General features: G+C 44.4%; 1 protein-coding gene across 1 annotated transcript; it reads left to right on the forward strand.

The window, feature by feature from the left end:
- The first annotated feature begins 4,068 nt into the window (after window positions 1–4,068).
- Window positions 4,069–12,865, forward strand: FFAR4 (free fatty acid receptor 4). The gene is made up of 3 exons (XM_082225345.1): window positions 4,069–4,759; window positions 9,837–9,965; window positions 12,343–12,865. Exons 1-3 carry the CDS (start codon window positions 4,226–4,228, stop codon window positions 12,748–12,750), a joined length of 1,071 nt encoding a protein of 356 aa, XP_082081471.1. The 5' UTR covers window positions 4,069–4,225; the 3' UTR covers window positions 12,751–12,865.
- The last annotated feature ends 1,528 nt before the right edge of the window (window positions 12,866–14,393 follow it).

Here is a 14,393-nt window from a genome sequence, read left to right on the forward strand (position 1 = left end):
AAATATTTAAAGATGCTATGTGTCACCCCTCACATGTAAAGGAGTATGAAAGCACCAAGAACACAACGTCTTCAAAGCCTACACAGACTTACGCCTCTAGGCAAACATACATTTCCCAAAGACCGAGACTGCAATCTATACACGCTTACCTGGGAATAATTCTCATTGAGCCCAACAAGATGTACTTCCCTGTAAAAGTATGTGAATAACACTGCTATATGCAAGCCTTTCACTCATTTCCACACACTTTAAAACAGTTTGTCTCACATGCTTGTGTAAAAGGAAAAAGAAATACCGCTTACCATAAATCCAGGTTTTCAAGACAAGCTGTAGAATGGAATGGATCGGAACAGTTTTACAATCTAAGCGCTTCAGCATTGTTATGGTATATTATACGGCAATTCAAACATGGGGAACAAGGGAAACTATATTCACATGGGGGGGACATTATTAATCATTTATCAAAAGGGTTTTTAAAAACAAAACAAAACACCCTAACAAGATGCCCTGATTTGGCTGAGCAGCAACAGATAAAATAAAATAAAATGTGATGTTCATTCTGAAAGCTCTGTAAAGCAGGTTGGCAAAAGAGTTCTGTGTAACTCCTAAGCTTTCTGTTATTGAAGGATTTGTGCCTTAGTGGTAGGGCACATGCTTTCAATTAATGAGGGCCCAGACTGAATCCAGTTAAAGAATCTCAGCAGATACCTTGGCAAGCTGCTGTCAATCAGATAGACTGGTCTAGGAAGCTCCTTTACGCTGAATCAAACCATTGGTCCATGTAGCTCAGTACTGTCAACACTTGCTGGCAACAGCTCTCCAGGACTCTAGACTGGGCATATTCTCAGCCCTACCTGGAAAGGCAAAGGACCTTCTGCATGCAAAGCAGTTGCTCTACTACTGAGCTACAACCGGCTGCCGATAGACCTTCTGCAACCTGATGCCATCCAGATATTTTGGACTACAATTCCCATCAGCCCCAGCCAACACAGCTGGAGAATGCCAGTTTGGGGGAGGGTGGTCTAGATGGCCCAGTGGATGGACTCTACAAGACAGCTTCAGATGTTCCAACGTTGGTGCTGTAAGGATATTGCCTTACTTCCTCTGTGTTTCTTGAAACTCAACTGCTAATCTCAACTGCCTTTTGAATGAACTCTTGCTATGACTAAAAATCAACACCACAAATACAATGATGTAAAAGCACTTTGTAAACATCGGACAGCATAATACACCTGTTAAGGTGGCAGTGCTATGTCAACTCATTATAAGAGAGATACACAGAATGAGAGCTTGATCACCCAGGGTTGGGCTCCATAAAAATGCACTTCCAGGCCCCAAATGCCTAAACAGAGCAACTGTGGGTTGTTGTAGCTTTTCTTAGATGGGCTGGCATCCGTCTGCCTCAGGAGACAATGGAACGGAGCACTTTCAGGAGTGAAGTCAAACCGATGGAGAGTTACAGCGCCTGCTGTGGCTGTAGAGACCGATGATGGTAAACAGTCTGATAACTGTCACTGTTTTTTTGTATTGATTGCGTTTCACGCAAATCACACACCCAGCAAAGAACAGTTTGCAGCCTGACCACAAAGCCTGTGTCAATATGGGGTGGTGGAACCAACTGTATTCTTGAGCTTGTGAGATCATCAATAAAAGAGGTTCAATGCAGTTAAGGAACAGGGTATGGGTGAAGCAGGGATCAATCTAGCCCAGGGGTCTGCAACCTGCGGCTCTGGAGCCGCATGTGGCTCTTTTACACCTTTGCCGTGGCTCCGGGGTGGATACTAGCGAGGGGAGGAGACACATTGTGCGCCCCGACACTCCCCACTGTGGCAGGCGCTGTACTGGCTGTGATGTCGCATGGGGGCTGTGCGTGCGTTAGTCACGCACCGTCCCAACGTCACCTTCCCGCCCGCCCGCTACATTGTAAGGGGCATGTACGCTGGTCACTGCATTGAAAGGGGGCATGTACGCTGGTCACTGTTTTGAAGGGGAGTGAAGAACACACACACACAAAAAGGTAACTTGCTAATTTAACGTTTATTTCTATGAGGAGGAATAATTCTGAGGGGTCAAACAAAGAAATAATAAAAAGTAACAAAAAAGTTATTTTTATAATGACAAGTTTTGCGGCTCCCAGTTTTTTCCCCCTTCAGAAACGGGTCCAAGTGGCTCTTTTTGTCTTAAAGGTTGCAGACCCCTAACTAGCCTGACTGCTGTGGACTGGATAACTGCATTGCTGAATTGCACCACCTTGACAGTTAAATGATGGTGTGGAAATTTTATTAGAGGGAGATTTGGGGTCAACTGAGGGCAAGATACGCAACTTCAAAGTGTGCATCAGGTCACTCGTGTGTGAGCTACTAGCCTGGATTGAAGTGTCCTGCCAAGTAATCACATGAGCACTCTGCAACAAAGCATGAACTTCCATTCAGTCCATTACCACAAGCAACGTAAAATAAACTGTGTAGAGGCAATTGGTGATAGTAATGCAATATTCATAATAATTTGCAATGTAAATATAAGAAGGGCCCTGTTGAATCAGACTAAAGGCGCATATAGTTGGGCATTTGTTCCCACAGTGGCCAGCTAGATGACTATAGGAAGCCCACAAACGAAACATGAGTCCATTTGCACTCCTCATGCTCTTAAGATATATTTGCACTTCAGCCTGAATAGAGAAAGTCACTAACATTTTTTGGGGGGGTGGGAATGTTTTCAAATGTTCTCAAATGTCTTAGAAAGTTCTAAGGCCCAAACCAAGTTACAAGAAAAGAGATCCGGACTAAATATCAGGAAGAACTTTCTGTTAGGAGTAATAGCTGTTCAGCAGTGGGATAGGCTCCCAGAAGACATGGCCAACCTTTCTTCCTTGGAGGCTGCTGAGCAGAGGTCAGATGGCCTGCATTGGGGGATTGGAATAGATGACCATCAGGAATCTATAATCCACATCTATAATTCTATGATTTTATGATTTATTCTTCTACTACTACATTTTATTTAGCAGACAAATAAAATCTAGCTTGCTGAAAATTTCAAATTAATAAGCATCTTCCTTACAGACTACAGGAGGCCTGATAAAATCAATGGCCATTGTAAGCAAACAGGGTGAGCACGAATGATAATATAAGCATGATTGGGAAGATATGGGAAATCTACAGACTAAATATGGTTTTTGACTAAAAAACTGTTATATGACTCTAAATAGGGAATCCTGAGAGGATGACAGCCCCCCACTGATATAGGAATCCCTATTCCTGTAATGGCACCATTTTTACCTCTGGATTTTAAATTGTATGCAATCTGCGCTGGGACCTGCTGATGGAGGGAGGGAAGACAAGTGGAAAGGTGGGCAATAAAATTAATATGAATACTAGCAATAATAACTTCTAACGGAATATTCCACCCCACTTCATTCCACTTCCAGAAAAGTAACAGGTGAAATATCTGAAGCGTAAAAACAGAGCCCAGTGGCATTTTAAGGCTGCAATCCGATACACACATTTCTGGAAGTAGTTTCCATTGAACTAATGGAGATTACTTCTGAGTAGACATGGCTAGGGAATGAGCTGTAAATCTCTCCTACTGCACTGCAGTATTTTCACCCAGGATCCCTCATTCTACTGATCTTATTTGTCTCCCTCAAGCCACCATTGTTCTGATCTGGCACTCAACTTTACACCAAACTGGTTCTGTTTAACACCCTTTGCTCTGATGCCTTAGTTCCCATCTTCCTAGGCCCATATCATTCCAAGGATGCCCACAATGGTCTCTCAACCCCAACAATTCCACCTTCCTCTCCTTCCCCCGGCCTTTTATGGTTCACCTAATGTACCCGGTTCAGTTTGTTGTCATTAGGTTCCAATGGCCATTCATTCCTCGCATGCCCATTATTGCCAACTGGAGAGGGGGCAGCGGCTTGCGCAGCAACTGGTGGCTCGCAGCCAAGGAGGCCTTGGTGCCTTCCTGTCATATATAGTCCCTTGCTCATAAATCCCTCCTTTTGTCGCCGGCCAGCGCCACTATTTACCTCCTAGCCTCCTCCTATCACTTCCTCGTCGCAGAGGAGTCAGCAAGGTGCACGGTCCTATCCCAACTTGCCCGGAGGGAAGCAGGAGGCGGCGTGTTTGGCCAGCTGCCCTGTGGCGCGCCGTCGGGGCGCGCAAGAGAGATAGGGCTCCTCCTCGGCTCGGCGAGGCTGCCTCATGCCCTGGGCACCCTGCCCCCGATGCCCGGGGCTGGGGTGACCCCCGCACGGAACCGCACGGATTTCTTCCCCTTCTTCTCGGAGTTCAGGGGCGCCAGCCGCGTGGCGCTCAGCGCCCTGGAGACGGCGGTGCTGGCGTGCATCTTCGCGCTGGCCCTGGCGGCCAACGCGTGCGCCATCCGGCTCCTGGCGCGCCGCAAGCGGAGGCTGAGCGTGGCCAGCTGCCTGGTGCTCAACCTCTTCTGCGCCGACCTGTTCTTCATCAGCGCCATCCCCATCATCGCCGTGGTGCGCTGGACCGAGAGCTGGACCATGGGCCACGCCGTCTGCCACCTGCTCTTCTACATGATGGGCCTCAGCGGCAGCGTCACCATCCTCTCGCTGGCCGCCGTCAGCCTGGAGCGCGTGGTCAGCATCGTCCGGCTCCGGCCCTCGAGGGCCTACAGAGGCAGGCTGGTGGCCGGACTCCTGCTGCTCATCTGGGTCGTCTCGGCGCTGGCCACCCTGCCCCTCTGCCTTTTCTTCACAGTCCAGCCGCTGTCCGGAAAGCACCAGGTGAGATGACCCTATAAAACAGACAAGGCGGTCTTTTGTTACAAAAGGCAACCCTTTTACTGCCCAGATCCCAACACACATTTACTCGCATGCCACTGATTTTTGTACAACTTGCTTTCGATTAAGTCTGCGTATGATAGTAGCCTTTCCTGTTAGGCACAGTTCCTCCCACCCACGCCAGTAAGAAGCTGACTCGGAAAGTCTGGCTATAGGATTATGCACTTGGGGACAGCACCATTGAACTCAATGGGGCTTATGTCACGCGAAACATTTACAGAAGCAGCCTGCTATTATATATTTCTTAGGGCACACCTGCAAAATCCCATGATACATGTTGATTTGGGGGGGAAACTAACAACCCAGGTGTCCTGCCTTCGAGGAATGCTCATTGGTGGTCTCCCAAATTCACCCCTCAATTATGCACTGGAAGTGCAAGTGGGGAATCTAACTTGATTGCACAATGAAGTGTTGAAGTAGGTGTTAGGGGATAATTGGTCCATGTGAAGTTAGTTCCACAAAGAGAGATATTTACTGGTTTCAAAGTAATGATCTATTCCACCCCCGCCTAAAGGTTTGGTGTGAATAACAATTGAAAAGCTTAAAAATACAATTCAGTTAAGTCAGAATACCATTGCAGATAGATTAACTGTCACTGTAAAGCCAATCCATGTAGATATTCCGAAAGTTCTGCAAGCTTGGACTATGGTGAATCTCCAGAACAGATGGAAAGGAGATATAATTTCAGATTGCTCCTATTGTAAGGGGCAGCCAAAAAAAAAATCTCCCTTTGTTTATTGTTTGAGCTGTGAACCCTCAATATAGTCTGCTGTTTGGGTTTGCTAACAATCCAGTGCAGCCCCTCCACATATAAATGGTTATAGAGTCAGCTATGCATACTTCGAAAATGCATCCAAGAAGTGCCTCAGGTAAGTGTGCATAGGATTGTAGCCTTCAACTTTAGAATGGTTTTGAAGTTAATTCATGCTTCCTGTGCTTTTGCAGAGTTTCATATTAGATATTTTACATCTCTATTGGTCAGAGTAGAATCATAGAATCATAGAGTTGGAAGAGACCACAAGGGCCATCGAGTCCAACCCCCTGCCAAGCAGAGTAGGGAGATATAACATGGGACATGTCAGAGGCTGATTTTGCAGGGATAGCCAACGTGGTTCCTTCAGATGGTGTGGACTCCAGCTTCCATCATCCACTGCCATTGTCCATGTTGCTGGGAACTGGAGTCCAATAACATCTGAAGGGTACACTGTTGGCTACCCCTAGTGTTGTGAATTGTGTGGAAGGATGAGAGACACAGCAGAAATCTCAGAAAAATCTTCAATACTCTATGGAGCTATTTTTTCCCTTCAAACAAGCAACACCTCTTGTATTCTTTTGGGGCTGTGCCAGTCTGAACAAAGAGGAGTGTACTCATTTGAAGATGATGGTTTTGTAGGGCTGGCTGACTGCTGTTGTTTGCTTTTATCAAGAGGCTGTTATTCTCCACCATGGTATCTCTTCTCCATAAACTTTAAGGGCCATGCAGGAGAACATGGCAACATGCGTCCACTGCTTGGTTGGCTTTGTCAAGCCCAAAAAACATTTAAGACATGAAAACAGAAAGTGGGAGAAAACCCTATATTCTAGAGACCAATGGTAAATGGCCTGATAACTGTCTCTGGCATGCAGGGCTTCAGGAAAAGCACAGGTATTGCTGAGATTTCAGTAGTGCTCTCCTAAGGCAAGGCTGGTTATTATTAAATCCTTTGAGTCCTTCACTGAGAGTACATAGTGAGTAGGTGTATCAAAGGAGTTGGCGTAGGCTCAAATAAATGGGTTTTCGAGATTTTGAATCATGCAAGCTGACTTGAACACTTCGAGGGACGCCACATCAATGGGTAATTAAATGCGGAGAAATGAAAGAGTCCCTTTCGGGATTAGTAATTGATGCATGGCAATCTGAAGCAAGATTCCTGGGGTTAGAACTGGAAGAGACCCAAAACATGCTGTCATCTAGTCTCCTGATGCAAAGCAGGATCAAGGTAGTTGGATCGCATTCCCAGATCAGTTTATGGCAACCCGAGAAGGGCCTGACACAAAAGGGTGCCTCTAGGTGCTTCTAGGCCAGCAGCTTGAGCTGACTCGAGGCTGGCCAATACAAAAGAAGGCAGGTTCTTGCACCTTCAGTAGCTGCGTAGCTTTCAGCAGCTGGGAGTTTGTGATGTCAAAGTAATCCTGATGAAATTCCCTCTTCTGAACAACTATTCAAGCAGGGGTAAGACACCTGTGGTCTTCCAGATGGTGTTGAACTACAGCTCCCATCACCCCTGAGCCCGTGACCATTACCCATGCTTGCTGAGGCTGATGGGAGTTGGAGTCCTACACCATCTGAGAGGACACTGGTTTGGCATCATTATATTAAAGCAGGGGGGATCTTCCAGATGTTGCTAGACCCCAGCTCCCTTCAGCACCAGCCAATGGTGGAGGAGGATCACAGTGGGAGTCCATCAGCATCTGGGGTGTACCATGTTGGCTGAGAACCTATTTGCACTTCCTCTTGTCCTGCTGCTCTCTAGCACTTAATCGGAGCAAACAGCAATTCAGGTTTTCTCAGGGTGGACTTTGCTCTGATTTAGAGCTAAAGAGCAGATTTTACCTGGGAAAGGAGTGGAGCAAGGGGGAAACCACACAAACCCGTGTTTTCTACACAAGTGGAAGTGTGGGTAAGCCCTCAGTTGTGAAGCTCATGCAAAAGGTCCCATATTAAATCCCTGACACTTCCAGGCAGGACTGTGAAAGATCCCTGTTTGAAACCCTGGAGAGTCAATGCCAGTCAGTGTAGACAGATGAAAGTAAAGGACCCCAAATGGTTAAGTCCAGTCAAAGGCGACTATGAGGCTGTGGCGCTCATCTCGCTTTCAGTCTGAGAGAGCCAGCGTTTGTTCACAGACAGCTTTCTGGGTCATGTGGCCACCATGACTAAACCACTTCTGGTGCAACAGGACACTGTGATGAGTGCCAGAGCGCATGGAAGCACCATTTACCTTCCTGCCACAGCAGTACCTATTTATCTACTTGCACTGGCGTGCTTACAAACTGCTAGGTCAGCAGGAGCTGGGACAGAGCAACAGGAGCTCACCCCGTCGCACAGATTTGAATGGCCAACCTTCTGATCAGCAAACCCAAGAGGTTTAGACCACAGCGCCACTTGCGACCCTTCAGTGTGGACAATGCAGAGCTAGATGAACACTCTGACCTGACATATACAGCTCCCTTAAGTTCCAGACTATACATTACGCCAGTGTTTTTCAACCACTGTTCCGCGGCACACTAGTGTGCCGCGAGATGTTGCCTGGTGTGCCGTGGGGAAAATTAAAAAATTCGAAAGATTTTTTTAAAAAAATCAAATTTTCGCCCACTAGGCGGGCGCCGGACTGTGTCCACCCTATTTTCCATCCATCCTGGGTGGGGATCAGATCGGATGGGATTGGATGAGAGCGGACAGGCGGTCCGCTCTCATCCGATTCCCCATAGAGAGCAGCGGGGCTCTGACATCTCCCTCTCCGCACACAGTGGTGGTGTGCCTCGTGATTTTTTTCATGAAACAAGTGTGCCTTTGCCCAAAAAAGGTTGAAAAACACTGCATTACGCCAGTGGTTCTCAAAGGGTGTGGCAGCAGAGGATGGCCAGTGTGGCAGGAAGATTCAAGGACAATCAGTGTTATATTTTGGGAATGATTCATGTTCTTACGTAGCTGCATTGTTTTATACTTTCATATTATAAAGTAGTTGTGTTCTGTGTTACAAATCAAGCACTGCTAGGAGTTACTTCTTTTTGTTTTACAATGTATTTCTTATCAATAAAGAAATATGTTGTGTGTGGCGTGAGCAAATTCTAAAAGTATGACCCAGAGAAAAACGGGTAGCATGCACCTATGTCTGACTTTTCTTTAATTAATCACAGGCATGATGCACCTTGACTGTCAGATAAAGAAACATTAAAATTTAGGAATTTCTTAAGAATTCATAATAAATACTATTTTTTATCAACTGACTTGGTGCTATTTAAGTATCGGATTTATTGCCAAAAAAGCGATGAAAGTTTCTCCTCAGTTTGCCTGTTAACCTTTCAACTTTCAGTGACTATGGGAGGAGCACAACATGCGCAAAGTTAAGTTTAGAATTGAATTGGTGACTAGCCTTTGCAAAACTCTTCATTTGTCCTGTGTCCTACAGTACATATTGTATCTTTCACACAAGAACACACAAGCAGACGTTTATGTGGACATGTAAGATGACTGCATAGACCACAGGAGATAACAGGAGAGAGTCATCATCAGCAAATAATTAGATTACGTTCCCATTTTTTGTCCGCCTTGCAGCTGTCTTTGCAAGGAAATCACATTTAATGCTAGTAGAATGAGGTCAGATACGGCATTAGCTTCTAGTATTTGTTAAACTATTTCATCACAATGTCATAATGGTTCAAATTGTAGGTGGTGGAGGATTTTTTTGTTTGCTTGTTTGTTTTGTTTGCCAGATCTTGTGGCTACACTTTTATCTGAATATGTTCCAGGTTAAAATCATAAAGATATTTTGATCATTAACTATTTCCCTAGACCCTGTTTGGGTGGTGGTTATCTGTTCTAAAAACAGGCACCAAGCCAGAGCATGCTGACAGAGGCGTACCTAGGGGGGAAGCTCAAAAATCACCTATCAAACTACGAAGTGTATGACATATATGTGTGTGTGGAGATGTGCCACTGTTGTTGCAGCAAGAGCAAAAACAGGAGAATCTTCCCGTCCTTCTTGCACCGCAGCACAAAGGCATGCATTTTTTTCGCACTTATTCCTTGCCCCACCTTTACTCTGGATGCTTCAAGTGCTGGGGTCATGTAAAATGTAGTGATTTCTGATGTGTCTATTGCACTAAAGTGTTTCCCCCCCTGTGGGGAGGCACTGACACAGCTCCTTGCCAAGGGCACAAGGGACTCTAGGTGCGCCTCTGTGTGTTTCTCAAACATTATGGTGAAAGCAAACACCCAGACTAAAAACTTATAGGGATTTTGTTCTTTTTCTTGCAGGAAGTGTTAATTTGCACCTTGGACTGGCCCAGCGTTTCAGGAGAGATCGCTTGGGATGTGTCTTTTGCAACTGTGATCTTCTTAATACCAGGATTAGTCATCGTAATTAGTTATTCAAAGATTTTACAGGTATTTTTCATCATCATCATCATCATCATTTTAAAAAAGATGCTAATAGAGTTATCCACAATTAAAATTAAATCAGAGTTCTCATAATAAATGGAGTTTTAGTTTTAGAGATGGTAATAACAGACCGCAAGTAGCCAAAAAAGTAGCACACTTCCTAGTTCTTAACAGTTTTATTCTAGTTCATTTGCAATAGTCGCAAAACCTGAGTTGTTTATCACTTCATATCCTCAACATTTAATTAATCTAGGGCTAAACTACATGTTATATTAAGTACAGTGGTACCTCGGGTTACAGACACTTCAGGTTACAGATGCTTCAGGTTACAGACTCCGCTAACCCAGAAATAGTACCTCAGGTTAAGAACTTTGCTTCAGGATGAGAACAGAAATTGCATGACGGTGGCGCAGCAGCAGCAGGAGGCCCCAATAGCTAAAGTGGTGCTTCAGGTTAAGAACAGTTTCAGCTTAAGAACGGACCTCCAGAACGAATTATGTTCTTAATCCGAGGTAGCACTGTATGTTATTTAAACAATGTGATTCGGACAGCCACTTCTCACTCTTAACTGAAAGTAATCTTAGCACCCTGATCTAGACTGGCACCATGGTGTGTGTGTGTGTGTTGACAGCTCTTCTCCTCCATGCCATTTTCCTGCCAGAAAATCACCCCAAAGTTGCTACCTGCCCTTAAAAAATGGATTGTCCCATATAGACTTACCCATTTTGTTAAGATCTATCATGGAGGCCTTACCATCTTTAGCTGAGCCTGCTATATGGCAGTGCACGAGAGAGCCTTCTTGGCAGTGGTACCCCACTTTAAGAATTCCCTTCCCTCTGTGATACATGTGCTGCCTGCTTTTTTACATTTTAGATACCAGCAAAGGGCTTGGTTATTCCCCCAGGGTTTTAGCAGAATCTGATGCTGCTACTGACATTTTTTGTTGGCTGGCTGCGACCGACCGACCTTCTTGTTTTTATTCATTGCATTATGACTTTGATACTGTTTCAGTTGAAGCCTGCACTGCAATTGCTGTGCAATGAAAAATGAGTAAGATATGTTTTAAATAAGTAGCACTCTGGAATTTTCACCGGAAAACTTCTTCTCTCTGCTCCTGTTTGTGGGTGGCCAAACAGCGCTGTTGAAAGATGCTGTCAATATTACACATTTCCCAGGAAGGTGGTGCTAGAGAGTTACATATGACTTAATCCTCCCTTCGTCAGAAGATTATGTCTTCCTTGTAGAATTCCATTTTGCCATCAAGGAATATGTTTGGAAGTTAAAAGACAATAAAACTGTATTTCGAAGAACCTCTCCATTGTTCTTTGCACTAGATAACATTTGCAATCCATTAACTTTCTGTAGCAAACAGTATATAGATGTGGTATGAGTCAGACTATTGGTCCATTCCACATTAGCTGCAGGTGAGAGGAGTTGTAGTCTGACACATTTGGAGAGCACCAGGTCGGGGAAAAGCTGCTGTAAACTGATATTGTTTCCCCATCTGAGAAAAAGCAGTGTGCAGGTGGAAGAACAGTGGATGAGTGTGCATGCAAAATTAGTTTCCAGGCATTTCAAAAAACACAGTAATTGGATTAGGGAAAGCAAAATGAGAAGCAGTAAGAGAAATATTTTTTTCCATAATATTCAAACACTATACAAATCATATTTGTGTAAGGATTAAATGCTGCTTTCCCAAGAGGAAACAAAACTACTAATTTTGTTATGGTGGAACAGGAGAGCATTTCCCCTTCATCATAATATTTTGCCCTCTTTCAGTGTTCACTGAGAGCAACATGCTAATTTTGATATTCCTTGATTGTAAGTCTGACTGGAGTGTCCCATATTATTTTGGTACCTTGCACATTTCTAAACAATCGGCATATTTTCCTTGGATGCAGCAGCATTTGGAAGGCAGGCATGACAAAGTGATGTCCACATCATCTGCAAGCTGCCGGTTGCGACGAGAGCCTTTCCTGGAGCTGATACTGTACTCTTAAAAAAAATAATTAAAAAAATCCCACATATGAAAACAGCCTCTCATTTTAAAAAAGTACATTTTGATTACCTGTATATTCCTATTCCCTGAGGAAGTTGGGTGGAGGTGTGAGTACATTTAGCACAGCTATCTGGCTCACTGAAAAAAAAGGGGGGTACCAAAACATGTTTAAAAATGTGTATTTCCATGCCATCCACTCTACCCTTTCAAACTTCCAAAGGAGATTCCACAACACCCCATGTTATTTTTTTCATTGTTGAGCTGTTCTTAATCAGAAAAAACTAATTTTTTAATTTATTGATATCTAATCACAGAGTTTGCCTAACAATTTTTAAAGAATTAAAATATATTTACTGAAAGGTGTTTTTTTATGTTCTAATGCAGATTGCAAAAGAATCAAGGAGACGTCTTCATGCTGGCATGGCCTACTCAGAGGGTCATCACATTCGAATTTCCCAGAAAGACTTCAGACTGTTGCGGACTTTGTTTGTATTGATGATCTCTTTCTTTCTTATGTGGAGTCCGATAATCATCACCATTCTCCTCATTTTAGTGCAGAAATTCAATCCAAACGTGAACCTGATGCCTTCTTTATTCTTTTGGATAGTGGCTTTCACATTTTCCAATTCAATTGTCAACCCAGTTTTATATAATGTTTCCCACTTCAGGCATGAATGGAGGAAAATCTTTTTCTGCTGCCCAGGTCCTCTTGGAAGAAAAGCACTTGCAACAGACACTACGCTAAGACAGAATAACAACAGACATTTTACTGTGTCTGCTATTTCCACATAACCATGTGATGTTTCTGACAGCAGTAATCTCATCAGCTATTTAGAACAGTGTGCTAAAGAAAGTGTCTGGGAAAGAGGGAGGCAGGTGGAATTAAAATATCAAGATTTGCACAGCATATTCTGGTCTTGGGAAATATTGGTGCTGCAGAAAATGACCTTATAACTCTCCCATAGCAATGGATACAGGTGCTGATGGCATTAAAACAGAAGTTAAAATGTTGACTGCAGAGCATAACTGAACTTTGCAGTTTACTATCTTCCAGAAAGTGATTGTATTTTGTGGGATCTTTGGCATGGGGCAGGGACGACGACACTTCCTTGCGTGAAAGCCAAAGGATCGGCGTTAACAAATAACAAGTTTTAAAAAGTGTAAGTGGCAGGGACACAACCAAACGTTCGCATGTGACTGCTAGGTTTATAAATGTACAAGTAGCTGCCAGCCACAGGGAGACTCAGTCATTCAAACAATACTGTGTGTTTTGAACATGTGTCTATGGGTTTTCTTCTTGTACTGGATTCGTGCCTAGCTGGTGTAAAAAGGTTGCTGGGGTATGAGAAATGCACAGGATGGTGCATGTAGGTGCTTAGCACATGGTCACCTCTGGCATCACCTGTTCAGTCAAGAAAGTGAGGCATAAGTGCAGGTGGGACTTAGCACAGGCAGCTCACCTTCCATCCACTGAACAGATGAAAGCACATGATTGTCAGGGGCTGGTTTGGATCGGAAGATTGGGGAATGCAATCACAGGGAGATCAGCTCCTAACAGAAGAGGAGGAGAAATATTTGCTATCTCCGTCCCCCCCAATTCCAGCGTTTCCAGAAGCAGAGAGAGAGGCAGACACAGAAGCTGCTCGGTTGAGAGAGGAACTACCCTGCTATGAGATAGTAGCTGAGCAACCAGGAGGGAGGGAGCAGCTGGAACCCCTCCCTCCCCCCAAACTCGGAGGTCCAAGCGTGTCATAGAACAAAGGAGATACAAGGGGGGGTGTTAGGCACTTCTCACTGTGTGCTTCTTGCTGCGGAAGTGGGGAGGAATCAGAGTAGGCAACTGATATCCTTGCGGATGGTTGCCTGTTGTGCTTGTAACATAATGCTGTAAATAAAGGACTATAAATCTACCAAATGCTTATTAATTCTTATTGGTGAGCTACCAGAAGGGAGAGGGGAACTCTCGTACTTGACAGTGATGCAGCAACCTTGTTGGAGCTTGCCTAGAGCGAAATCAGTGCCTAGATGGGAGATCACCTCAGAACCCCTTCACCCTATGCTTCATGAAAGAAAAGCCAGACACAAATGTGTTGGAGAATAACTAAACAAACATTTGTTGGGCAAGTAGAATGAAAGGAGTTCCTTAAAACTAGAGGTGGGTATGGAATCTCCTTCTGCGTTCCTGGTTTCCAGGATCAGGAGGCAATGCACTTCTTTGGGATGTAAGCCACACTGAGCCCTGTTACTTGGCTGCTGCTGAGTAGTTTTGCACAGAATCAAAATGTATGTCACCGAAAACAAAACCCCACCCATAATAAAAAACCAGTTTGCTTCCTTGGAGGCTTTAGATAGGATTTTGAGCATTACAGCATGCTCTTTGAAAAAACAAACAACTTGGTCGTTAGTCTGATAAGAAATACAGTAAAATAAAAAAA

Source organism: Podarcis vaucheri (assembly GCF_965113315.1).
Source record: "Podarcis vaucheri genome assembly, chromosome: 5".
In the NCBI taxonomy this organism is placed as follows: Eukaryota; Metazoa; Chordata; class Lepidosauria; order Squamata; family Lacertidae; genus Podarcis; species Podarcis vaucheri.

What these genes read in the sequence shown, in the direction of transcription:
- FFAR4 (XM_082225345.1), top strand. Translation starts at nt 4,226, where the DNA reads ATGCCCGGGGCTGGGGTGACCCCCGCACGGAACCGCACGGATTTCTTC. An exon ending in CGCTGTCCGGAAAGCACCAG is followed by an intron (nt 4,760 to 9,836) that starts GTGAGATGACCC and finishes TTTTTCTTGCAG; the next exon opens with GAAGTGTTAATTTGCACCTT. An exon ending in GTTATTCAAAGATTTTACAG is followed by an intron (nt 9,966 to 12,342) that starts GTATTTTTCATC and finishes GTTCTAATGCAG; the next exon opens with ATTGCAAAAGAATCAAGGAG.